Source organism: Eulemur rufifrons, chromosome 20 (assembly GCF_041146395.1).
Source record: "Eulemur rufifrons isolate Redbay chromosome 20, OSU_ERuf_1, whole genome shotgun sequence".
NCBI classification, from domain to species: domain Eukaryota; kingdom Metazoa; phylum Chordata; class Mammalia; order Primates; family Lemuridae; genus Eulemur; species Eulemur rufifrons.
This window is the reverse complement of record NC_091002.1, coordinates 27,323,601-27,350,883: the sequence shown is the minus strand read 5'-3', so window position 1 is coordinate 27,350,883 and position 27,283 is coordinate 27,323,601. Positions and strand designations below refer to the sequence as shown.

The 27,283-nt window shown below is 46.2% G+C and overlaps 1 protein-coding gene across 1 annotated transcript in view; it reads right to left on the bottom strand.

The window, feature by feature from the left end:
- The window catches only part of STK35 (serine/threonine kinase 35), a 37,419-nt gene extending 12,798 nt beyond the window's left edge, over positions 1–24,621 (bottom strand). The window contains exons 1-3 of the mRNA XM_069495527.1: positions 24,316–24,621; positions 23,127–23,724; positions 11,458–12,207 (exon numbers count right to left, since the gene is read on the bottom strand). Coding sequence (XP_069351628.1) covers positions 11,495–12,207; positions 23,127–23,724; positions 24,316–24,621 — 1,617 coding nt within the window. The 3' untranslated portion in view covers positions 11,458–11,494. The remainder of the gene's footprint in view (positions 1–11,457; positions 12,208–23,126; positions 23,725–24,315) is intronic.
- Between the last annotated feature and the right edge of the window lie 2,662 nt (positions 24,622–27,283).

Sequence of the window (27,283 nt, the reverse complement as noted above, 5' to 3'; positions counted from 1 at the left end):
TTCAACATTCCTCCAAGAAGACCCAAACATGCACAACTTACCGCAAATACCCATGCAGGAGAGAGGGGCTGGTCTTATGCCCACATATCCGAGATACTCTTATGTGTCTCTCCATCTCCCACACCCTCTCCTCCTGCAACGTCCCCTATCTCTTACATGGCTCTGTCCTGACTGCCAAATTACTCCAGCCACAGATAACATCATCTCTGAGCCAGCCCTTCCTCACCTTCCTAATTCAGTCCATCTGAGAGCCCTTGAGAAATCTCCAATGCACCTTGAATCCCCTCTAAACCTGGACAGCTACAGCCTCCTAACTGGGCTCCATGTTTCCATGCCTGCCTCTCTCTAATTCTAGTGACCACACGGCGGCTAGTGATCCCCTAAACATGACGCCAATGGCTAAAAACACTGTTCAGTGATCCACCATGACCTATAAAGTTCCGCCTGCTCAGGCACCCCCATCTCCTCCTGGCCTCCCCCTCTCAAGGCCAGCTCCTTCCCCCTCTGCTCAGCTGCCTTATCCTTCAGGTCTCGGCTTCAGTGTCACCTCCTCAGAAAGACTTCCTCTGACTGCTGTTTTCTTCATCCATACACAACTGTGGTATTCCTGTAGGACATGTCTCTGAAACTGAGGTTTAAGTGCCTCAAGGGTGGGACCCATGTGCTAGAAACAGCCACCACAGTGCCTGGTACTTAGGCAATCAAAAAATGTAATAGGTCCCCTCCGGTGTGCATGTTTTCCTATTTAATTGGTGTGGCAGGGTGGGAAGCACACGAACCTGTGCACACATTCCAAGATGCTAATTCTAGTTCTGCTACCAGCGGCCAAGAACTGGCGCGAAGGGACGGCAGGACTATGCTGTTCCACTTAATCCTCGTGACAATCCTACGGGGTGTCAGCAACTGCACTTTACAAACACGGACTCTGAGGCTCATTATTCTCATCGCCACGGCCCTAACCAGGCTCACAGCAGGGGCACAACACATGCTTGTAGAAGGAATAAATGACACTTGCTAGTCAAGACTGAAAGCCATGTCTAAGAATTCCACTTAGAGACTTAACGCCTACCTGTGTGTCACAAAGCTTCCCTCGTTCCTATGCCCCATTGCTTCTCAATTTCCCCTTTTTCTACAGGTGAGCTCCCCTCCTACATTTCACAGGGCTCCCATGACCCTGACAGTACTCACCTGGGATCATCTTAAGACATTCGCTGTTATGATGGCTCAAGAAGTCCACTTCCCCAGGCCAGGGAAGCCCATGGAGAAGTTAAATCATTTCCTCCTCCCAGGAGCAGGAGGCCACAGGGTTTCACCTCACCCTAAAGACATATATGCACTAAGAGGGTCTGAGCACAAGCCAGTCGTCCCGGGTCCTAGAAGCACTTCCCTGGAATTAGGAACATGTCAGAGCTCAGGGAATGGGGAGAAAGGGGCCAGGAGTGGTCCTGCGGGTACCCTGGTTCTCTGGATGGGAAACCAACACCCAGAGAGGAGGAGTGACTTGACCAAAGTCACAGTGCTGGGTAATCATAGAATTACCCATGGAATTACAGCAGCCAGGACTAAAGCGATACAAGATAAGGGCAGTGGTCTGCATGTTTAAAAGACAGCAGGGTGCCTGACTGTGCCTTTGCCCTTTTTTGCTAAGGCAGTTCTCAAAGTTGTGCTCATCACCTGGAGGGCTGGATAAAATACCCTTCCCCAGCTTCCAACTCAGTAGTTTTGAGGTAGAGCCAGAAACACACATTTCTAGCAAGTTCCCAGGTGATGCTGCTGGTCTGGGGACCACACTGACTCACTCATGACATCCTCAGTGACTGCCACTGATAAAATGGAAGTAATCTTCTAACTATGGTTAAACGTCACACAGGGTCATGTCACTAGGCTGCAGAAGACTCACAGCTGGGTCTGGCTATGGTCTCAATCCCAATTCTAAGAGCAGGCAGGAATCTGCCATTCTAGCAACAGATGTTTCCGTGCTACAGAACTCCAGAGCAGCAGGGTGGAGCTACGTGCTCTCTGAAGGCTTTTCCTGCTACACCTGTTGGTGCCCAGGCCCTCTCAGGGAAGGGGAGGGAGGAGGACCTCTGGACTGTGTCAGTGGTGGCATCTGGATTTCAGTTTAGGCACTTGGCCTAAACCCCCAAATAACTTTTTTTTTTTTAAAGGTAAAAGTCAGCCTGTTGTTTGTCTGGGGTGTGGTATATTCACACTCATTTCTGCTGCTCCATGTAAACCAAGGGTTCCTTCCAAACATTCATCAGGTCCAAGATGCAATCTGGTTACTAACAACAAATGAGTCTTTACTTGTGACTTCCAGTTCTCTTTATGTCTGGTAAAGGCTGGGCCGTGCTGGTAATGCCCATGCAATCTGCCAAGATCTGACAACACTACACTCCCAATGCACGCCTTGCTTTGCCCTAGACTTCAGCTTTCTGGGAGGGCATATCTTGGGCACATCTGAAAAAAGCAGAAAAGAAAAAAACAAAGGGGTGCTACATGTGGTTGAGTTTCCTTTTTCCAAAAGGACAGAAGTAAATGCAGAATGAGTCAACTGGCTCGCATTGTCTTTGTGATATTTCCCATTACAATATATGATCCATACTAAAACCCAACATGATACACCAAAGCCAGCCTGCTTTCCATTACTGCTATAGTATCATGCCTCTGAATTCAGAAAAACCCAAAGTAACCATTCATAAGACTACCTCCCCAGGCCCCACGTCAAGAACCTTTTTGCAGCCTGGGAAGATAGCAGCATTTTCATCTTCTTCCCCATGCCCTATGGTGTGCCTGGGTGGCTCTATTCCATTCCTCTCAGGTCCCTAGGCATCACTTTCTTTAACAAAGAAACAAAATATAGAGTTCTGACCTGTGTATAATGCAGGCTGAGTTATAGCTTTCCCCTGGCACCTCTAACTGAAAGTGAAATTCCTTTAAAGTTGGGAAATCCATTGCAGTGTTTTACGGTATTGATTTATTTTAAACTTGGTTGGCAGTTTTAAGGCCTGCCATGCCTCTGAATCCTAGAAATGCTGGAGGAGATCTCCATTTCCTCTGATTTTGTAATACCACAGAGGACTCACTAGTGCAAATGAACAGAGGGCCTGGGAGCACGTATGCTGCTGCCCTAGTTATCAAGACAGAAGCTTGGGCACTCTCCCCAGGCCCTGTTAGGAATTTCACTTCTAGAACAGTACCCTTTCCTCTTGCAACTGAGAGTACATTAAACAAAGCCTGAGTTTGTATCCTGAGATGAGAGCTCTTCATGTCTCACCTGGTTTACAAGGTACCCCCCTAAACCTACCTCCAAGAACCAGCCTAAAACAGCACCTACTCCAGGAAGTCTTCCCTCCACTCTTCAGTCTTCTTGTATCTTTACTGAGCCACAACCTACTACAACTGAGTGTCCACGTCTTGTCCCAAACTACTAGACCGTGTTCTTATGGGAAGATATTGGGGTCTAAACAATCAATGTCACCACGAGGCTACTGCCTGCCATATACCAGAAGGGTTATTGCCCACCAAATCTGACTTGGAATGGGCACCAGGACCACACACAACTAGGATGCCTTCGGCTCCTCGCAGAGCCCTTTCCTTGTAGCTGGTGCCAGACACTGTTCTACTGACAGCATCCTTCAGTGCCGGATGCTTTCCTGGCTGCTGGTGGGTGGAGGTGTGTTTTGGGCCTCCCACTTTCCAATCTTTCGGGGCTGTATCAGTGCGACAAGAGGAACCCACGTGCAGACTGACCTCACCTAAAGTAGCCGCTGGAGGGGAACCCACCACCTGCCTCAAACTAGAAATTCACCAAAACTTGCTCATTAAGAGGCTGTAGAATGCAGAATGAAATCGAATTTCCAGCCAGATATATCTTATTTCAAATCCTGACTCCCCAAACCTCAGGAAAGTGATTTGCAGCTTCCTCACCTGCATAAATGAGGGCAAAAAACAGAACAGCCACACAGATGATGAATGATGACAACATACGTAAAGCGCTTAAATTCACGACTGGGGATAAAAAGGCAGGGGACTCTGCCCTGCACAAGTCAGAGGGTCCCCTGAAAGCAGGTTTTGATGACTAGTAGCTATTATTATTGGTGGGAGTGTCTTTGTGTCCCTGGGGTGAGAGGAAACGGGAGTTGGAAGGACCCTGAACCATCAGGCAGCATTGCTCACAGCTGGATGGTCACAAGAACCACTCTGATTTGCCCAAAGGGATGCTATCTAGGTTAGGTGGAGCCAAGGATGCCAGGGAGGAAGAACATGTGAGCAGCAACTGGGCCTTGACGTCAACAGCCCCCGGGCAGGCCTGTCCCCTCATGGATGCTTTCGTCCTGCAGAGCTCCAAGGGACAGATTATCCCTGGGGGCCATCAGCCCCATTACATAACTGACAGCTCAGCTTCCTGCTGTTGATGCAGCAGGAACAATCAAGAGATGGCAACAGCAGGCCACTGGGGAGCTGCCCGGGCCTTACACAAACACCAGCCTTCCCCACCTGGGGAAGAAAACTCCTCAGAAAACACCAGTAGAGACAGGAGGCCTCAAGGGACACATCTCCTTGTATACAGGTACCGAGAGCCACCAGGGTCTTCACAGTTGGAAGGCTGAGCTTTAATTTCCTGAGGGAAAGAGAAGCAAACACTGAACCTTCACGCCCAGTCACTTCCCTCGTGCACAGCTCTGTGAAGTGCTCGTGAGACAGGTGAGGCTGTGACCCCCACTGTATGGACAGGGACTCAAAAAGAGGCTCAGGGGTTTGAGATCCATCCAGGTCTAAGAACTGAGAGTCAACAGATGCACACATACCTCCCCCTCAGTGATCTCTGCTTTAAATAAAACCCCCATTCTCGGGCATCTAATAACCTCTTCAAGGTACGGTCGGCATTTCCCTTCTCCCATCCTCCCTCTTGGCAATTGGGGATGGGCTCCTGGAGTGCAGAACTGAACCACTTACTTCAGCCCCCTGGCAGTTACACCTTCCAAGTAGGAAGAACTCTGCCTTTACTGTCCTTTGGGCTACCTGGCTGCTCCTCGGCACACTCGGAACTTACCAGCATAGGAGACGACCTTCCTCCCACAGGAAGCCACTGAGTGCCAGCTGCCCCATGTCTACGCCACTCATCTCAGACTGCTCGGGGCCAGGTGGGCGGGAAATCCCCCCTAACTTCATGCTCACCAGCTTGATGAACTCAATTACAAAAACATTCTAAATTTATACATGATTCAATGAGGCAATACACCACACTGGCTAAAGCCATGGATTTAGTCCCTTATTACTTTCGTGGCCTTCAGGAATTTACTTGAAAAAAAGTAAATGAAAAATAGTCATAAAGCACTTAGCCCAGGGACGGCCATTAATCATAATCACCATCATCATCTCTGGTCATTTCAGCACTGTCACCTTCTTCACAGCCTAACCCCCTAGAGCACCACACTCCTGGGACAGGCATCTGCAACTCAGGAGGGGCAAGGCTCCCCCAGGAGCGGAAGTCTCACCCATGGCCTCACGCTGCCACCTCCCACAGGGAGGGCAGTCCTGTGAGGCAGGGGCTAGTTCATGGCCACCCCGACAGCTGAGCTGTCACACTCAACAGAGAAGGGACCTGGAGACCTATCTAATCCTAGAGTCCCAATTTCTCACCTAAAACTATTTTTTAATTTATCCTCCAGGGACTGTTTGAAGGCTTTGCTGTTTAAGTCTAACCACATTAATTAAGCATCTCTTTTCCATTTTTTAGCATCACTGCTAATTAACTTGACACCTATATCGTGACACAATTTTGGTATAATTTCAGCCAAAAGGATGTTGGTAAATGAACTGGCTTCTATGACTTCAACAGGCAAATATGCTGTTTCTTGCCTGTAAGATAAACTGAAAAGGCTTACGAATCCCTGTAACAGCATTAGGAATGCACTAGAAGTCTGGGGACTCCCAGGGTAAAACCCCAAATCTCATAAAACAGAAGTAAAATCTGCAGCCCGGGCCAAGGGCCAGCCCAGGTCATCCAACATGTTAGCCTAGAGCCGTATCTCTGGACCCCAGACTGGGGACAAATATATCATCTATTTATTACTCCAAGAAATTAGGCCTGACTTCTTTTTCTGATGTTAAGCAGCTACACCAAGATCTCATGTAGCATAGAATTATTTATTGTGATCTCTTAGGTCACAACAACATCTGATTTCCTTCAGCAGGCCTTAGCTGCCCACTCCAAAAAGACGTCATTCCGAGGGCTTTGGCTTCAAAAGGCCCTAGTAACGGAGGTTTGTGTATCAGACAGCAGACTTGGCCACGAATGCAGATTCCCTCATCCCACAACACTCTCCCTGGTAACACGCGGGTGGTGGCACCTGGAACATCAGTTTGGCTGGCTTCCTGCTTGGGGTAAGGCTTGTGGCTAGCTGGAAGGAACCATTAAGAATTAGTAAATATCTTCCAAAAGTGACAAATAAGGGACAGATAAGACCCATCATTGAGTAAACTTTAAAAATAGATATATTTTTCTGGAACAAGCTTGGATACGGTGGCCTGGACTGCAGCTTTGTTTCGGAAGCAAGGCTATTAAAGAGCCCTGTCTGAGGGGAATGGAAGACAATACTTCCACTTCGGGCCAGAAGGCGTGTCCAAAATTCTACCGTATGCCATGTAACGTTGACCATTTATACAGGACACTTTCACAGCCTCGTGTTGTGATTCATTTCCCCAACCACCTCAACAAGATAAATATGAACTCCATTTTATGGATAATAAAACTGAGGCCCAGAAAGGTGAAATAATTTGCCGAAGGCCACCCAGCCAGTAAACCAGACACAGGACTCAATCCCTGAACCGCTGCTAGGCAACTATCTTTCCAGGGCAATCCCAAGTTTCCAACCCAAGTGCATTTCCTTTCACTTTCGCAAAATCTAACCACTTAGCCCTGACTTAAATGCTACTCTGCAATCTACAATCCCAGAATAATACTAAGGTGTGTTTTCATCACACTGGTGCTATGTTTACTATCTGCAGCTGGCGTGCAAGCCACAAGCCCAATGGGAAAGTGGACCACGAATCAGGGTGGACAAGTTCTGTCCCTTCCTTCATTCGGGACCCTGCATAATCCCCCTTCTCTCTAGGTCTCCGGCTATCACCCACTTCTCACTTCCTCTTCACAGCAATGTTCCTCAGAATGAGACATCTACAAGATGTGGTCTGATTCAGGAGTCTGTGAAGCCAAACACTTTCATAATGACAGTGAGACATTATCTGTCTTTTTCACTTTCATTCTCTACTAAGTGTACAATGGAGTTTTCCAGAAGTAACATGATGAGTGACATGGTACCAGATTATAATGCAGAACTGAGAATCCAGCTGACTATTAAAACATTAAAGAGATTTGCAAACACTAAAAAAATAGTACAGTGGCATTTTAAATAGTTACTACATAAAATATGATATTCATGATAACATGTAACTGCTTTATTATTTATTCATTCATTTGAAAGGAACATTTAAAACATTTGTTTTAATTTTTAATACTGCAAATATCCACAGATAGAATCCAAACCAAAAGCTCTGTGGAGTTCGTAATTTCAAGAGCATAACGAGGCTTTCAGACCAAAAACTTTGAGAATTATGGGTCTATTTCTCCAATTCCTCTCTTCTTTCCCTCAGATCCACTCCATTAGAGGGCCTCCCATTCTTCACCAAAACTGCCCATGAGCACTAAGGACTCTCCATTAACTAAACCCAATGGTGAACTCATCTCCCTCAATCTGCAAGCAGAATATGCCCCAGCATATTCTGTGGCTTTCACTTCCCATCTTTGGCTTTTTTCTTTCTCCCCAGGCTCAATGTTAGACAACCTAGAGCTCAGTTCTCTGACCTATCTACACCCACTCTAGTACTTGACAATCTAATTTTGTATCTCGAGGCTGGACCCCTCCCCTGAACTCCAACTGCCTACTCTGTATCTGTGCTTGGATTCCAAATAGGCACATCAAACTTTCAGATGTCTAAAACCCAATTTTCCCCAGCCAAGCCTATTCCTCCCCATGTCTTCCCCATCTCATTTAATGGCAACTTTATCTTTCTCATTGCATAGGCCAAAACTTTGGAATCATCTTTAATTCCTTTCTTGCACACCTCACAATCGATCCAGAAGGAAATCACATTGGCTCTGACTTCAAAATATACCTACTCCAAGTCCAATCATCATCATCTCTCCCCTTCCCCCATCGCTTTAAGCCAACATCATCTCTTATCTGGATTATTAACAGTGGCCTCCCATTTTATCCCCTCACTTGCTCCCCTATTGTTTATTTTTAGGACAGAAGACCAAAGTGATCCTTTCAAAAGATCAGATATCACACAACTGAACATACAATGACTTTCCACCTCACTCAAAAATAAAAGTCAAAATCTTATCTACCAGACCTAGACCTGCTCTACTTGGCTCCTACTTACCCTCGAGCCTCTTTCCAAATACTTCTCCCTGCTCACTGTTGAGCTTTCAGGCCTTTATACTGACTGTTACCTCTATCTGGGATGCTCTTTCCCCAGAAATCCTCAGGATTCACTCCCTCAACTCCTAACCTTTGCTCCACGGTCAATGTCTCCAGGAGATCCACCCAGATCTCTTGCACTTAAGAGCATAATATCACATCCCACCTCCCACCATTCAGATCTCCCTTACCCCTGCCTGGCTCTATTCCTCCCACCCCAGCACTTGGCACTTCCTAGTATATTAACCATGTTTATTGTCTGTCTTCTCAATAGAATGTTAAGCTCCACACTGCAAACATTTTTGTCTGTTTTGTTCACTAATGTATCGTCTGTGTCTAAAATGGTACCTGACAGTTAGTTTCCCATTAAATATACGGAATAAATGGAAGTAGCTTGTCCATCTAAGAAGTTTGGCAGGGGGAGGGGAGGTTAGACTCAATGTTCTTCCCAACTCAACCCTCTGACCAGCCAGATACAGCTCATCTACAACACAACTGATCTCAAGCTTTGGCACCATAGGTTTGGCTTTGGTCACAGACCTGGGCCCAGGCCCACAATTCTAAGTGCTCACCTAGGACAGGGCAGGATAGGCTACGGCCAAACTGGCACCACCACTGCTGTACTAATTAGCTGTCAGAGCCACAAAATGAATTAACCTAGCAGCCTGGGACTGTAACTCCATTCCTAATTTTTCTTTCTTTTCTTCTCAAGGGCACCTATTTCTCCTAGGTGAAGGAATCACTCCTATTTAGCTAAAACTTTGCCCTGCAAAACAACACAAATCCCAAGTGTGGTTGGCCAAATGGGCACCTTGATCTCAATTAGTCGTGACAACCCCATAATCCTAATCCAAATTCAGGTCCATCTTCCATTGACAACCTTCCTATGACAGAGCAAACTTGAATTCTAAGAGGTCTTTCAAAAAGCAGAAAAAATGAGATGGAAAAATAGGAAGTGACAGCACAAAATACAATTAAAACGCTGTCTAGCCAACCCTTTTGGTTTCTAACATGGCACTACCCCAAACCTAGCTTTGGGGAATGTTGTTCTCTTCCCCATTGAGTAGTAGGACAAATTGGCCTGGCACCTGGAAGGTACTCAATAAATGTTTGTGGAATGAAGAATTGAACTGGTGACTCACTCCAGAAATACATTCACCGAGAGAGATGAAACCAGGCCTAAGTTAGTAAGAACCAACTCCACGTAGAAATCGGAGGGAGATGAAGAGAAAGGAAGAGACTAAGAACTCACCCGGGTAACAGAAGGCCGTGTGTCTGATGGTTCCTGAGGCTCCTACCGTATGATCATTAGGATCAACACCACCCCCATCAGCTCATCTCAAGGCTTCAGCAAAATACTACAGTAGTTTACTTCTAGCTGCCATACTGACATTAAAAGAAAAAAGGGGGGGGGGGGGACCCTGCTTGACTAAAATAGACCTGACCTTAATTTAGGAGGATCACGGATAAATTACTTAACCCGTTCCAGGGTTCTAAAGGTGAAATGAAATGGCACATGTGTAAATACCTAGCATATATGGTGGTCAATTTCTCATCTTCCTTCCTTGTTCACATCTCACACTCTGGTCTAACTGAACTACCCTGCTGCTCTGGTACAACACACCTTTGGATTTTCTACCTCAACCTCTCTGTCCACACCGTTCCCTCTCCTGGCAGGTTCCTGTCCTTTCTGACGTCTACATGTCTGTATGTTCCTTACTAACCCATGGTGGTCCAGTCAGGCTCCCTCTGGCCTCAGGTCCTTTGCAGAGGCTAATTCTTCTGCCTGGGATGCTCCCCTCTACCCTAGTTCCCTTCTCTTGACTCTAGGCACTAACAACTGCAAGGTTAATTTTCCTTAATACCTCTTCTCCTTCATGGTAAAATAACTATGATAAATATCGATGAACATACCTCTCTTTAATTAAGCTGCAGAATTCAAGATGGGGCAAGTTTCTGATTTTGCTTATCATATTACCCCAGAAGCTAGCATGGCAAATCCCGTGCCACTTCACAATGGCGGTATGTTCTAAGCAATGCTTTTATAGATGATTTTATAGTTGTGCAAACATCATAGAATGTACTTTTACAAACCTAGAGGGTATAGCCCATTGTTCCTAGGCTATAACCCTGTACAGCATGTTACTGTGTTGAATACCATAGGCCACTATAACACACTGGTAACTATTTTTGTATCTAAACAGAAAAGGTAATGCACTGCATGCTGAAGTTACGATGGCTGTGACATCACTAGGCAACAGGAATTTTTCAGCTCCCTTATAGTTTTATGGGACCAGGTCAAATGCAGTCCATCAGCTCATCTAAATCTTACATGGTGCATGACTACTTGACAAATAAAAAGCTCACAATAAATCTGTTAAATAAGCAAAGACTTCCATATAAGAATATTCACCAATACATTCTTTACAGCACCTAACATGGAGAAACAATCTGATATCTAGAATAGGAGAATGATTACATTATGGTACATACAATGGAGTGCCATACAGTCACTGAAAGCCATACTTTCGAAGAATGACATGGGGAATACTCAGATTAGTGTTGAGTAAAAAGCATGAAACAAAACTATAGCAAGATCTAAACTACACAGAACTGGATGTCTGAGTAGCAGGGATACGACTGGAAAGTGTTTATTCTCTGAAAAATTTGTACCTCTTTTGCACATTTTCTACAGTATTTATGACTTGATGAGAAAAGGTGTTTCTAAAAAACTCAGAGATTCAGCTCAAATGCCATCTCCTCTCAGAAGACTTCTCTAGACTTTCCAACTTGTACTCAGATAGTTAATTCCACATATCTCCTTACCAAGACTTGGGGGGATCTTTGATAATAAACATTAAGTTTTCTTCAAACCTGCAACCCCCCACCCCCAACTCCAGGGCCCACCCCAGGGCCCAGGATGAAGAACCCAGGCCAGTAAGTGTGTGAACAAAAAGAGAGCACTCACCTAGTTTAAAAACACCCAAGATGCTTAGCCCTGAATTTTAAGCAGCACATGTGACCTGGTCCATTCTGGTTTCAAGTTCAAAGGCATCAGGCCGGTCCTGTGGGTTAGCAGCTAACATATCTTTCAAGAGCTGCTTGATCCCCTCAGACATGGAAGTCCTGCGTTTCTGGGGGATGTGCAACTCCATCTTTGGGTTTTCTAGCAGCGCCTCACCAACAGGGACGATCTCAGTCCCCTGTTTAATATAGGTCCCCAGGAGCTCCTTCTTGGTCTCAGAGTCAATAAACGTGATTCTTTCTATCATTGCCCAGATGATAATGCCCAGGGCAAAGATGTCCGCCTTGGCCGTGTAGTGTCCCTCCCAGACTTCAGGAGCCATGTAGAAGTCTGAGCCGCAGGCTGAGGACAGCCAGTATTTATTCACATTCACATTTTTGTTGTCTTGATTGCCTTCTTTGCCTCGGGGTGCCAGCCCGGCACAGACCTTGCTTAGTCCAAAGTCTGCCACCTTGAGGATGGGGGTGCCAGACCGCTCTGTGATGAGGATGTTGTCCGGCTTTAGGTCCCTGTGCACGATGTGGTTTTTGTGCAGGAAGGCAATGGCGCTTGTGAGCTGCAGCATGAAGCTCTTGTTGGTGGCTGGGTCCGGCCTCCGGGACAGGACGTACTGATTCAGGTCTCCACCTTCACAGAACTCCATGACAAACCAGAGATAGCAGGGTTCCTCAGCATAACCCAGGATCCTTTCTCCTAAATCAAAGGAAGATAAGAACCTGAGTGAGATGGACACATTCACACTATGTTTAGACTAAAGGGATGCAACATAATACAGTGAGAGTGACAGATGTGACAAACAACTGCTCCAAGAGGATCCGCATAATCGGCACTGAGTCCTGTTTCTACTCACATAGGACGAGTCAAGGAATGTCACAGGCATTAGTGGCTGGTGTCAAGCACCTAGGGTTTGGAATTAAGAGGCCTGGGTGGAACCTCAGGTTCACTGTTGTCTGGTTGACTGCAAAACCATTTTCTTTCACTATACTGTTTCCAAACAGGTAGCAGCAGGCCACCCTTACCTCCCAGGGCTGCTGGGAAGATGAAACAAGGTAAAGCAAGTGAGATGGTCGTGCAATGTCTATTGCTTCTATTGTCACTGTTACTCAATGCCAGGCAAATGTTCCTTCTTGTCTTCCCTGACTTGTACAATCATTCTTGTTAATGCATCTGGAATGGTACTACAGTTCTGTTCATTTCAGAGGCACACTCCAATCCATCAACATTTTCTGCAAGCCTACCATATGCCTAGCACAAGGTAGGCACATAACATGCCCCTGTCTCTATGAAGCTTAGTTTCAAGGAGAGGACAGCTAACCACAGCAGTAACCATCATAAGCCACACATCTGCATCAAGGTCAACTTCTCTGAACAGTGAAGGTGGACAGGAATCACCAGACCCGAAGAAGTCAGAAAGGACAGGAATTGAGATACCCTTTGAAGGACAGGCAATAAGTCAGTCAGGGGAGGCAAAAAGGGAATTCTAGTCTGAGAGACCTAAATGGGTAATGGAACACAGGACAAATAGACCAGAAAGCTGTGAATCTAAGTCTGGCAGGAATAGTGGAGTCTGAAGTAAATGTATAAAAGGTAGAATTAAGTTGTGTGGGCTTGAAACTCCAGGAAAGTTGGTGACTGCCATCAAGCAAATCCCAATATTTATAAAGCAACTGGTGGCACAGTGAGCCCATACCTGGAAGGTACTTGATGACTATAGAGAGACCTATGATCTGGATGATACTGTGCTAACCCAAAACAGCCCTGAAATTACCAAGCCACACAGTAGACCAAAGCCAGTGGTTCGGGAGGTCTAGGCTAATCCAAGATGATTTGATGTACAAGACAAAAGCTTTAGGTTTTTGACCACAATCTGATGGACTCACTTCCCCTATAATTATATAATTTTTGTTTATATTACTCACAATCAAAGTAATACAGGTAAAACCAGTTTAGGGCAGATTTTTTTTTTAAATTCAGTTGTTTCCCCTCTCATAATCCTCTTTCTGGGTCACCGGCTGAGTGTAGCTGTGGCTCTGTATCTAAAAAGACTGCAAAATGAAGCAGCCATCTGAAGCCCAAGCGAATCTAGACTCTGGAGTAAAGAGCCGTAAAAAGGAGAGCAAGAAACGTTTGCTGGTGGTACAGTCAGAAAGGAAAGGATTAAAAAGTCATCAAATTCCTTCTGCAAAGGTCACAGCAGAAAACAGTGAAATTTCTGGTGGGAGAATGAAGGGTGGGGAATGATGATTATTTTATATACAAAGTTGGTAACTATGGCAACTCAAGTAAAAGAAGTCTGCAACAGACTATGATGCAAGTCCAGGTTATGAGAATCCAGGAAAAGGAAAGCTTTTTAAAAAAGGTGCCCTAAATTAAGGGGGAGACAGGACCCCGGGCATGAGGAGCTTGCTCTGAGGAGGGAGCTAAGCTCAGGACACGCTAAAGGAGGGGCTGTTTGTTGAGAGGAAAACCCTGGACAGGAAGAAGTCTTCTCAGAGTCAGGCACAGCATCAGCAACCATGACAGAATGGAAAACTGGGAAGGCGGCTCCTTGTTCCAGAGACAAAAGTACTTCTTTGCACAGGCAAGGGCCCTGGGCTTATTCCATGAGAGGCTGAGCACGTGTTTTCACCAGCTACCCATGAGAAAACAGAAGACACACATGACAATCCCAGTCCTTGACTTCAGGCAGTTCGTCTACCTGGGCTCTCTCTCAGCTACCTTATGATCGGAGGGCTGGTAGGAGGGGACATTGATGGTACCTGGCACTCATCAGGCACTTGGGGATGTCAAAGAGCAAAGACCAGCAAGCAAGGAGTCTGGGTGTAGACCAACGCTGCCCAGTGGCTCACTGGGTGGACTCTTGGTTCAAAGGAAAATACAGGGAGGCCAAGGTGTGACAGAAAGATGGCTAGAACTTCAGGGAAGTCCCCGAACCTATCTGCAGCTCAGTCTTCTCATCTATCAAACGAGAGAATGGCACCTGCTCCACATGACGGCAGTGCATTTAGTCACAGACATGAACTGCATCGTGCAGAGCAGAAGACATTTTGGGGGAATAACTCACTGACCATCACTATCATCATCCTTAACACTCGACCCCACCCAAGTCCTTGGAACTCGTGGATTCCAGTAATCCCAGTACTGTAGGCCACAGAATAAAGTTCTCACATGTCAGGCAAAAGCTGACATTTGGATCAGAAAATGAAAAGGAATGACTTCATTTAAGACATAATATTTTTTAGGTTGTAACAGCTAAAATCCATGTTCTAGCTAGACCAGGCCGCTCTTTTATTTGGGGTGATTTCTCTAGCTAAAAAGAGGACACCCCCATCTCTGCAGGTGTAAGAGAACGTACACCTTAAAGCCAGCTTGAACGCCAATCCACTTTGCACATGCCTGATTTTCCAGGTAACTTCCCTCTTCTGACCAGGCAAGGCCCCTGGCTCGTATCAATGGAGTTTTATTTCAGACCCATATCACAGTGGGCCCAGTGTGTCCCCAACCCCACCCTGTGGTTATTTCCCCAGTTTCAGGATGTATAATTGGAACAGACATATGGAACAACCACTAAAATCCCCACATGAAACTTAAAGTTTTTGAGCTGACAGAAACAAAATTTACTTAAGTTTTATAATTCCCTTGTCTGGTAAAATCTGACAGTTCTACAAGATTAGTAAGAGAAAAAAATTAGCTTTCTTCCCAGAGAGGGAGAAAACAGTGAGTGTTATTTGGAGATAAGCATTTGAGGTAAATTAACCTTTGAGAAACCACTGCGTTCCAGGCACTATTTTAAAAGCTCATGATGTGAACTGTCTCATCTTCCCAGATACTGTTTTACAGGTGGTGAAATCCAGGCTGAGAAAGGCTAAGTAACCTGTCCAAGAGCACGGCCACAAATAGGTGGGTAGGACAGGTTCACACAGGGCCAACAGCACACACTTTTAAAGTGACGAAGGCCCACCTCTGGGATAGTTCTACTACTTTTTTCCCCTCAAGTTTGACAGACAGGTGACCACAAAATAAATTATGGATTTCAAAACATTCTGTGCCATAGTTCACAGACAGAGAATATGCCAAAAAAAAAAAAAAAAAAAACCACCAAACCACACAAAACAAACACCAAGAAAAAAACCAAGCAGGTGTCTTGCATCTCACTCATAGAAATTATAGTGTTAAAGTCTCCAATAAAATGTGGCCTGCTTCACTGAGAAACCCGATGCCAGCAGGCCCAGCAAAAGGCCAAGTCAGTATGAGCTCGGAAAGGCAGGCACCTCCTGGAAAGAGATAGAAAATGTCCTGGATTGGACAAGCCTATTCCCAAGTCCCAGAAGTTAGATTTCCAGGTTCTCGTCAACTCCATTTAAACAATTCCTGAGCACACACTCTTGTCAGGCATCAGAGATGAGCTAAGTTAAGAGTCTGTCCCTGCCCTGACAAAGGCTTCTGGTCATTAGAAGCAGAATGATGAAAGCTGTGAGAGCGAGGAAGAGGGCCCAGCTCTGCCCAAAGGGTGGGGAAGGAAGGTGGGATGTGAGAGAGGCCCCTCAGCCGCATCTCCCAGGATGAGCAGGGTGGGCACACAGCACGGGGGTCGAGCATGCACCAGAGCCCCAAATAGTCCGGGTCGTCACAGAAGAGATGCAGTAGATGGGCAGGAATGAGGCTGACATGTTCTATAGCAGACTTAGACCTTAAGAAATGAGAAGGAGCTAAAAGTTCTTAATATATTACAGAAAGATACATTGCTTATGGAATCTAAGGAGTCATCGATTTGGAGACATACCATTTAAGTAAGCTATACGGGCTGTTGACAGCACTCTGACATACCACTTGACCAAGCTGACTGCTGATTTCAGAAACATTAACAGGTGACAGCATGACTTTGACAATGAAACAAGTTCCCTTTGGAGGCGCGAGGGGTCAGAGACAAGACGGGAGACAGACTAGCGGCCAAATGACTCATCAGGAGGTTCTGAAACCCAGAGAAGCGAGGGCTGGCAAGGGAGGAGGCGAGGGGAGGAGGTGGGGCAGGGGGAGGCAGGGATGGGAGAAAGGTCTTGGAGGTTTAAGATCAATAGACTTTAGTAACTTGTCATGTAAGATGAAAAGAAAGAATTCACAGTGCTCTACCCAATCCTCTCAAACACCCGTAACTGGTATTCCATCCAGCATAGTAAAAGTGAAGGATTGGAAACAACTATCCAAGAAGGGTAACTTAATTATGGTATTGCCACTTGGTTGAAAGCTTTAAAGGGTCTTGTTATACTTCAACAGAAATTTACTTAAAAAGCCAAGAGAAGGTCACATAACACATTACGAGCAAGTTTAAGCATCAAGGGGAAAAAGGCAGAATATAAAATTATAAAGTTATGTTTAAGAAAAACGATTAGAGAAAACCCAGAAAAGTAAAGTTTGAACAAGTTGTGACTATGGCCATCCCTGTTTTTGATTAATTAGGAGTTGTACATTAAAATATTTTATTTAAAGAGCTCAGTCCTGAGAGGCTGATGACAAGTACTCATCCTGGCAGGTCTTCCCATAACAAAGATGAGCATGTGGTTCCATGCTCAATTTTACGCAGTGTCATGTCACCATAAAGAAGCTGGATACCATGTAAACACCACAGGCTATGTTCAAGCTACTCCTAAGATTAATCAAACAGATCTGTTATGGTGGCTGCCAGGGCAAGATACAGTCATACAGTGCTCTACAAAGGACAAGAATGAACCCATGAGCCCAACAGAAAGGACAGGGCTGCTGAGCCAGCCAGGCGTGGGGCCAACACTTCTCCTGCCCCCCAACTTACATGGCTGTATCATCCTGGGCAAACTTAAGACCTCAAAAATCTTTCATTTTCCATAAATTGAGAGGAAACACCTATATCACTGGGCTGTTGTAAGGCTTGTGACATATGAAGCACCTTGCATGGTGCCTGGACACAAGAGCAGGCAACTACTGGGTGTTAATTATGTTAATGTCTCTGGACACCACTGGCAGTCATCCAATACAGTCATAAGGCAGCGTGTCAAGAACATGGAAATTGGAAAGAGTATCTGTATGTAACTCTTAGACTCCGACCCCTCACTAGTGTCGTACTGGACGAGTAACTTGACCTTGATTTTTTTGTAAATAAAAACACCAATTTCACAGTAAAGAAGATTAAAAGAGAATGAATACGAAAATACTATGAAAAGGTAGCTTATTACTATTTGTTAAAATGTGGATTCCACCAGCCAGGCACAGAGGGAGTCACCCTAACCCACGGCAGTTAGGGCTCAGGCATCTCTCTCCATACGCAACTGTCCCTGCCACACACCTAAGCCTCAGCTCTTGCCAGGGTCGTTTCTGATTTACCATTTTACAAGTCATCCTTCCTTCCCCCAAACTCAGTCCACATTTCTGGCAGCTGGTTCCCCCAGAGCACCTCTCAAGGGCTGCAGTGAAGTAACATCTGTTGTTCTGTAACCATCTCCTCCATTAGACTGGGCACTCTCAGTGGAATGAAATCAAGTCTCTGGGCTCCTCACAGTACACCACACATGCACACAGCAGGCGTTCCATAATGGTAAGAATCGTGAGCTGGAGAGGTATAAATAAGAGAAGCAATAGGAAAAGTAGTGGTAGGGCATGTATAATATATAAAGACAACTGGGTCAAGATGCAGAATTTGAGAGTCACTAAGAGGGGTACCTAGCCCTAAAGATACCACCACAGGCCAAATATGAGGTGAAAATGAACTGATGTTCTACTAAGGAAGCTAAGCTCTCCTTGAGAGTTTACACTACAAAAAGCCCTACCCAATGCAACCCCAATTAACCAAAGCTCTCAATTAAGGAAGGGCTGTTTCCGTCTCCCAGGGCTGGAACCTAAAATCCCCAATGCATAGAACGCAGAAGTCAGTCAAGAGTGAGAGAGAAGCCGGCATGGTTGCCTCGAAACATTCAAGAGTACACCAGAAAGCCGGTACAGAGTCCCTGGTAGGTGAGAACGCATGGAAGGCACCAGCAGAAACCGGCAGTGCCAGGAGCACTGATTAATATACAATTAAAAATAAATAGTAGTCATTAGTTTCTGAGTAAAACATGATTATGCCCATTTTACAACCAAGAAAAAGAGAACTCAGAACGTAAGCCTCTTGTCCTCATAGTGGTTTAAAACAGCATCCTCAAGTTCGAATGCCTAGGCTTGAATCCTGACCTGGTTATTTGCTTAGCTGTTTTCCATAGGAGTCTGCAGGCTGACAACTAATCTACTGCTAAATCCCTGGTCTCCCCCAGCTAGAACACTGGTTCCTCCCTCAGCTACTTCCTTTGCCTGCTCCCCAAAGCCTCTAACTAAACTCCCAGAGAGAACCTCTGCTTTCTAGGATGCTGCCACTTGTGACCTTACGCTGTGTTCGTTTGGGCATGTGTCCTCTGCAGGCCCCATGGAGGAAGCTCTTCAAATACAGTGACCTGGCTCACAGCAGCTACTTGGTGTGCAGGCAAGATTACTTCCCAAGGGCCGGGGGCAGTGGCTCACGCCTGTAATCCCAGCACTCTGGGACGCTGAGGCAGGAGGATCACTTGAGCTCAGGAGTTCAAGACCACCCAGAGCAAGAGTGAGATCCTGTCTCTATTTAAAAGAAAAAAAAAAAAAAAAAGATTACTTCCCAAAGCCTATGTTCCCAGCGATCTCAAGCTACCTAAAGGCATCTTGAGCACAAAAAACAAACAATTGGTAAAGCAAAACTAGTCAGTGTCTTACCAAGTTGAGGATAAGCTAGGCTTCTTGCTCTTCCAAACTTCTAATAATTCAGTTTGATGAGGCTTAGAGTTTGTACTGGATTTTTTTTGGTCCTTGTGTGCTGTTTGTCAGAAGGATCAGGGCATGCACTAATTAGAGAAAGCAACAGAATTTCTGGGTTTGACAATGAATCAGGCTTGCCTGCTGTCTTCTAAGTGGCAGTGATCTTGAACTTTGTTTTGCATGTATTCAGGACAGGGTCCTTTAGCCATGGAAAACAAGGGGATAAAAGCAAACCACTGATGCCTTCACTCTTCTTTTTATTTGAAAAGTACTTCAAAGTTAAACAAAGACCCAGGCACCAACCCAATAACCAAATAATTTATAAGACTATCAATCTGGTTTATAAAAGCCTAGGAAGCTGATTTGAGTGCTGCCACTAACTCATTTCAGACAAGTCCTGTTCCTTTTCTGGACTTCAGGAGTTGGAGATCAAGTTTTCTTCCTTGTGAAACAGAAGGCCAGATCAGACACCTAAGACCTCTTCTAACCCTCTACAGCTTCTGCTCTCTTTATTAATGTTTCTGAGGACTTTGTTTGCTCCATACTCAAAGGACAAACATAAGGCACAGAAGTCTATCAAACAAAATGGGCAAGACCAAGAACAGCATTCATTTCCAGAAGTTTCTTTTGATACTGGAAGTTTTATACATCAAATAATTTGAGACCATACAAATGCCTTCTATGTATTCATTAGGAAGTTGGAGACTGAGGGGGGGAAAAAAAACGAATCTATTGGCCCAATAGTGAAATAGATTCACTTTGTTTCTTCCTTGCCTACCCAGGATCCTAGGCACACACCTTTCAAGCCCACCTTCCCAATCAAGTCTCCTTCCTCTTACTTGTGTACAAAGCCCTTGTTAATGAGCCAACCTGCCATTTCCTCCAGTGACCTTGAATAGCATTAAGTCTTTTACTAGTCCTCAAGCTTTTCAAATGTAAGTTCCTTTGGGGCAAGGAATGATTTGTTTTTTGGTTTTTTTCTTTCCCTTCAAATACTACAGTACAGACTCAGTACTGAGTGAAGGTGAGAATTCAAGGCAGATTAACATTTTCTGGTCTATTTCAACATCATTCTAAGTTGCGGGAGACCTGGCAAACAGTGACTGCAGAGGACTTTTCTGCTAGAGAGCTGAGCCAGGTTATCTCTAGGATCCCTCCCAGCTCTAACGTTACTGGGTAGTATTATAATGCATGCTGCAAACAGGACCCCAGGACAGACCAAGTCCACTAAGTTTTGAAAGGCAGACTTAGGAAAACTTAACCTGGAGTAATTGGATCTTTGTTCTCTACTTTAAAATTAAGATGCAAAAAGACCCGACTGCCTATTTACTACTTGCTAAATTAAATTTACTACTTGCTAAATTACATGATATGTAAGCTTGAAAGTCATATTCACAAGCAGAGACAGTGCACATCTTCTTCACTGCTCTGTCTCCAATCCCAGAACATTGTGAACACTCAAATATTCTGAAGACTCTAAACAATTGAAAGAGACATATTAGTATGTGGCCTAAAGCAAAATATTTCATTTCTCTAGGTCTCAATTTTAGCTTATAAAGGGAGGCTAAAAATACAAGTGTTTCTGTCAACTTGGTAATGCTGACAACACAGGAAATAAGGTGTGTTCCATGGTCAAACAAGTTTGAGAAACTTGAACAAGAACAATGAATCTTGAAGGCGATAATGGCAGAAGAGGATGGGGAAGGTAGCCTGAATTTATTGAGGCAGTGAATTCCTCCTTATCTGGAGCACTTATTGGACATTCCCAGTCTGCATGGCAGCCCTATGCCATAGGTACCCCTATCTAGAGGAATGCTCCTCAGGTTTTACAACTTGTCCCATGTCTCACGCAGTCTGAGTCTAACCCCGAAGTCCACAGTATTAATCTGCTATGCTATGCTGCCTTTGTTTACTGTGAAGTTTTGACAAATTCTACAAGTGAGGAAAGTCTAAATAGTATTTATGTTGAGCGAGTAAGCAAGGGCTTCAGACTGAGGCTGAGGTTCCAAGACTGGCATGAATGAACTGAGGATAGATGGAATGTTTGGCAAAGCAAGTTCCCACACCCCAAGGCAGTGCGGTAATATGGAAGTCCAGACCATTCATTAACCATATAGTAGGAGACAGTCTGAGACTAGGACTTCAAAATAAGGGAGGAGCTCCCAGAATATAGGTAAGGTAAAAGAATCTCCTGGGGCTAGATGCGGTGGTGCATTCCATAATCCTAGCTACTTGGGAGGCTGAGGCGGGAGGATCACTTGAGCGCAGGTGTTGGAGATCAGCCTGAGCAACATAAGAGACCCCATTTCTTATATAAAAGTTTTTTTTTTTAAAAAAAAAAAAAAGATCAAAATAATCTCCTGGGAAAAAAATACTCCCCCCAGGAGAGTGGGCTTTTCAGAATGGATGGGGCAGGGATGCACATAAAGGTAGAAGTCTAAAAAGGACCCCAGGTGATACTATGTCTCCTAATCCAATGTCAAACAAGGGACTTGAAATGAGAGGAGTTCTCTTAGGACAGGCTTGTGGAATCTTTAAAGTTGCACCAAAGCTCCAAACAAGATTTTAGGAAACCACACCCTCCAACCCCACCCAAAATCCTACCCATTCTTAAAGGTTAAGGAGGAGAGCATTACTCTTTGAAAGGATATAGGCCTTAATCAAGACAGATCTAGGTTCACATCACTTAAGCTATGAGAAGTACAAGGAAATCAGGAATACAGTTTGACTTTCAAGTGGATTAACCTTAATCAAGTTATTAGTTGTTCTCCTGTAAGCCTTAGTTTATTTATAGAATCGGGACAGAATCTACTTTTAAAGTTGTTACCTAAAATTATGTCAGAGCTCAGACCACAGCTAGAACTCAGATTAGTAACCTTTCTCCTGGATTCTCCTGCCTCAGGAAGTGTTCTCGGACCTTCCTAGCCCACTGCCCCTCTCCTCTGAGCAGATCCCCAGCTACTTGCAGTCTGAGCAAGGCTTGTGAGGACTGAGCACTTAGGATGAACACATTCCCTAACTGCAGTTAAAACCCGGACACCAGGATTATTAGTCTTCCGGGTCTGCAAGACCCCTGCCCTCAATGAACCCCATTCTCCTCATAAGTAAAACCACTTCCCAGCCAGCCTCAGACATTAAGAAAAAGACTAAGAATGTAAAATGGAGGAAAAAGATTGTTAGAAGTTTTGTTTCGTGACAGCTCTAGGCCCACCTGTGGGGGCCATTAGCCCTCACATCCCAGAGGACCAAGCCAGAAAAACTGTCGTTTTGCTTGAGTGCCTGGGATGAAGGGCTGGGGGTCTCATAGGAAAAGGCAAGCTAGTAAGCAAGAGTTTGGGAGCTGGAGATGGAGGATGTCAGGAAACTTAGAACCAAGAGGGAGAGGGTGTGGGTACGTTCGGTTAACTTTTTCTGTTTGTTTTGGGAGGGAAAAAGAAAAGGCACTAAAGGGCGAGAGGGCTCTGCAGTTCTGCCACCAACTCTGAATCCAATACCCTCTACTTTCCAACCGGATCTTAAAAGTGCTAGCCGCTTAATAATCAATGGCTCACATTTATAGAGCACTTACTAAGATAATGGTTAACACTCAAATGAGGTCTTCTTATGAAAAACCCAGCCAGCTTTTGGGCCAGGGACTAGCCCTAGGCCCAGAGAAAGAAGACTGAGGCCCCGGTGCCTGGGCCTGGGGAAACGAGGGTGTGTCTGGGCCCAGGGTGACAGGACCAGGACCAAGGCCTAGGGGGACCCGGGACAGTTTGAACCGAGCAGTCCAGAGAGCAGCGGATCCGGCCATGCGCGGGCGGGATGGCCCGCGATACTCCTACCTTTGAGCGACGTCTCCACCAGGCGCAGGTAAAGCTGCGAGCTCTTGTTGCCATGGCTCATGCGCTGGGCTAGCCCGTTGCGCTGCAGGACGCACTCCTCAAACTGCACTACGTTCTGGTGGCGCCGCTTGAGGCTAGTCAGGGCCCAGAATTCAGCCAGCGCCAGCTCCACGTTCTCGGGGGCGTCGCAGCGGATCTTCTTGACCGCCACACGGGCCCCATTGCGCCCGGCCACTGCCTCATAAACCACGCCGTAGCTGCCGCGCCCGATCTCCGCCAAAAGGCTATAGCGCGGCCGCGAAGAACCGCCGCCGCCCTCCGGCCGCCGCCGCGCCAGGTAGGCCTCGCCCGGGGCCTCGGCCTCCACTGGATCCATGGCCTGGGCCGCAGCCGCCGGCCTCAGCTTCGTGCTGGGCGCCCGCGGCACTGGGCTTCGCCTTTTCCGCTCTGGGCTTTGTGTACCTCTGCGGGCGCCGTCCTCCCCCGTTTCCATGGCTGCAGGCGACGGGGGGAGCAGCAACGGCGCTGCCCGGCCCGCCCCTGCTTCATCCCTCCGTCCGGCCCCGGGACGCGGAGGAGCGGGACCTTGGATTGTGACCTGCGGGCGAAAGAATCGGTTAAACGACCAGGCCGAGGCGGGGAGGCAAGGAGCGCAGGCCGCGAAGCGTCCCACCTCCTCCTCCTCCAGCCGCCGCGGCCCCTTTAAGACGGAAGCCAGCGCAGCCGATTGAACGGGGGAGGGGAGGGGAAAGCGGGAAAGACGAGACCACTAGGCAGCGGCTCAGAGGGGGAACCGGAAAGAAAAGCAAAAGCTCTCCGCTGCCTCAGCTAGTTCATCGTGTAGCAACAGGAAAAACAAGAACTTGCTGCCTTCGAAACTTACGAAAATAGCCTTAAGAAACGATGTGGACTGTTGTAGTCTTTTTCCCTGCCTTGCTCCCTCCCAGATCCCCCTCCCCGCGTTCCGCCTTGCGTCCTCCCGGGTGTAAACAGTCCGTTGAATTGAGCCCTAGCGGAGCCCCGCGGACCGACCCAAGTCCCCGAGGGCGGCGGGTGGAGGGGATTGGCTTAGAAGTTCAGCTTCCCTGAGCGCGACAGGCCGAGGACCCGCCTGCCCTCCCCAAACACCGAGGAAGCGGGGTGACTCCAGCCTCGGCGCTTGCCTTCACTCCTGGGATTGCGCCCTTACCTGGCCCGCGCACCTCCACTTCCGGGCGGCGCGTTTCCCTCCTGGAGCCCCCGCCTGGAGATGGTCCGCTCCGGACCCTGGGTGCCTCCGGGACCGAGCAGCTCGGGAGGCGGTGGCCGAGCTCGGACGTGCGGCGGGTAGTGCTGCCGCCCAGGCAGTGGCAGCGGCGCTCGCGGGGGAGGCCCAGCCTTCCGGGCTCCCGTGGCTCTCCACGTGTTCGTGCCAGCTGAGCCCTTTACATAACCTCTTTATATAAGCCGCACCTCCCGCCGGCGCTCGGGCCAGCGGAGACTCCTGGTGGCCCATCCCCCGGGAGGCCAGCCGAGTTCTGCGCCGCCCGGGTCCTGCCAAGGTCGACGGAGCAGCCGCAGCCAGGCGCACCGGCACGCCGCGCCGGGGCCCAATCACCGGCGAGAACACCCACCCAACAAAAAATAAGCGCCAAATCCCAGTGATCCGCGGCGGCCTCCCTGTCTCTGCAGCCGCTTGCGCACCACAACCTCCCCTATTCACCTGGTCTGCATGAAGACTAAACGCACGCCGTAGGCGCTCAATAAATACTGATCGGGTGATTGGCTTTGTCTGTTGATTCGTAGCTCGGGCCTGGGAACCTCGCGGACTGAGTTGGAATCCCGACCTTCCCTTCTACGTAGCCCAATGATTTTGCGCAAATCATTGCCTCACCTTGATCGTGTTACCTCTGCAAAATGGGTAGAATGGGCCTTAATTCTCAGGGGTGATTGAACCAAATGAAAGAGAGGGTGGCTAACCGGGTGTGGGGCTGAAAGTTATTCTCAATGCAAAGCTCCATTTAGGCATGGATTTTTGAATAGTTTGTTCACTGCTTTATACCCCAATGCCTAATGGGTGCGCGGTATTTGTTAACTGAATCTACAGATACGTATTGAACACCTATTACGTGCTTGGTACCATTGTATTAAAAAGTCGCTGGGAAAAGAACAATGGACGAGATAGTCTCTCCCTTAGTTGAAGTTCTGTGTCGCTGGAGGAGAAAAACCACATAAGTGATCTTGGAATCAACCTTCTTGAGTCTTGGTTCCTCACCTATAAGATGGGAACAGTAGTTAGGGGATTCGCAGAAGTTTTACAGTTAAAGCACTTAGAAAAGAACAGTCTTGCACGCAAATGTTAGGTTATTGTTATTAAATAAATGCACAGGATAATTTTTGCCAGTGATTAAGTGCGACGAAGAAAAAGAATGAGCTACAGAGTGCTTTGGGGTTGGGGATAGGCCACTTCTGATGGTGTGTATGGTCACCGAAAGCCTCTGTAATTGTTTTTTGGATGAAAATTCAAATTTACATATAAATTGCAAGAATAGTAACGAACTCATACTATATTTCGGCCAGAATAACCAATTGTTATATCTTGCATATATTTCCATATCACATTCTCTCTTGCGTGAGAGAGAACATGTATACATACATATTGTGTGCGTGTATATGGTATTATATATAATATATACATATCCTTTTTTCCTAAATCATTTCAGAGTTTCTGCCTTCGTGCTCCTTTATCCCAAACATTTCTGTGTGTTTCCTAAGAAAAGACATTCTCTTTCATAATCTCAGTACAAAGGTCAAAATCAGGAATTTTGACAATAATACAATTCTTTTATTTAATATAGCATTCATATTTAAATTTTGCTAATTGTCCCAATAATGTCCTTTATAGCTATTCCCCAGGATCCAATTCAGGATCACATGTTGCATTTAGTTGTCATGTCGCTTTAGTTTTCTTTAGTCTGGAAAGGCAGTTCATTATCCAGCCTTTCTTTGTCTTTCATGACCTTGACATTTTCAAAGAGTACTGATCAGTTATTTTGTAGAATGTTCCTAAATTTGTATTTGTCCAATATTTTCTCATGATTAGGTTCAGCAAATGCATTTTTTGACAAGAATACTATTGAAAGAACATATCTTCAGTGACTCTCATCAAGCGGCACAAGACATTGCATTTGTGCCATCATTGATGGCTTTTTTTTGTTTGTTTTTTGAGACAGAGTCTCACTCTGTTGCCCAGGCTAGAGTGCTGTGGTGTCAGCCTAGCTCACAGCAACCTCAAACTCCTGAGCTCAAGCAATCCTCCTGCCTCAGCCTCCCGAGTAGCTGGGACTACAGGCACGCACCACAATGCTTGGCTAATTTTTTCTGTATATATTTTTAGTTGTCCATATAATTTCTTTCTATTTTTTTAGTAGAGACCAGGGTCTCGCTTTTGCTCAGGTTGGTCTCAAACTCCTGACCTTGAGCGATCCTCCCGCCTCGGCCTCCCAGAGTGCTAGGATTACAGGTGTGAGCCACCTCGCCCGGCCCATTGATGATGTTGATTAACTTCCATCAATTGGTTGGGTGGTGTCTGCTGAGATATATCCCACCGTAAAGTCACACTTTTCCCCTTTGTAACTATTAAGTATCCTGTGGAAAGATAGTTTGAGACTATTTAAATATCCTCTTCCTTCATGTGACTCTTACCCACTGGTTTTAGTATTCATTAATGATTCTTGCTTGAAACAATTATTATAATGGTTGTAAAATGGTGATTGGAAGTCCTTTATATTAGTTCACTAGGGCTGCCATAACAAAATACCACAAACTGGGTGGCTTAAACAACAGAAATTTATTTTCTCACAGCTCTAGAGCCGAGAAGGTATCAGCAGGTCTGGTTTCTCCTGACACTCTCTTTGGCTTGCAGATGGCCACCTTCTCACTATGTGCTTACATGGCCTTTCCTCCGTGTAGGTGCGTCTCCAGTGTCTCTTTCTCTTCTGGTCTAGTATGACTAGTATCACATTGAATTAGGGCCCCACTCTAAAAGCCTTATTTTAACTTTATCATCTCTTTAAAGATCTTATCTCCAGGCCAGGTGTGGTGGCTCACACCTGTAATCCTAGCACTCTGGGAGCCTGAGGCGGGAGGATCATTTGAGCTCAGGAGTTCGAGACCAG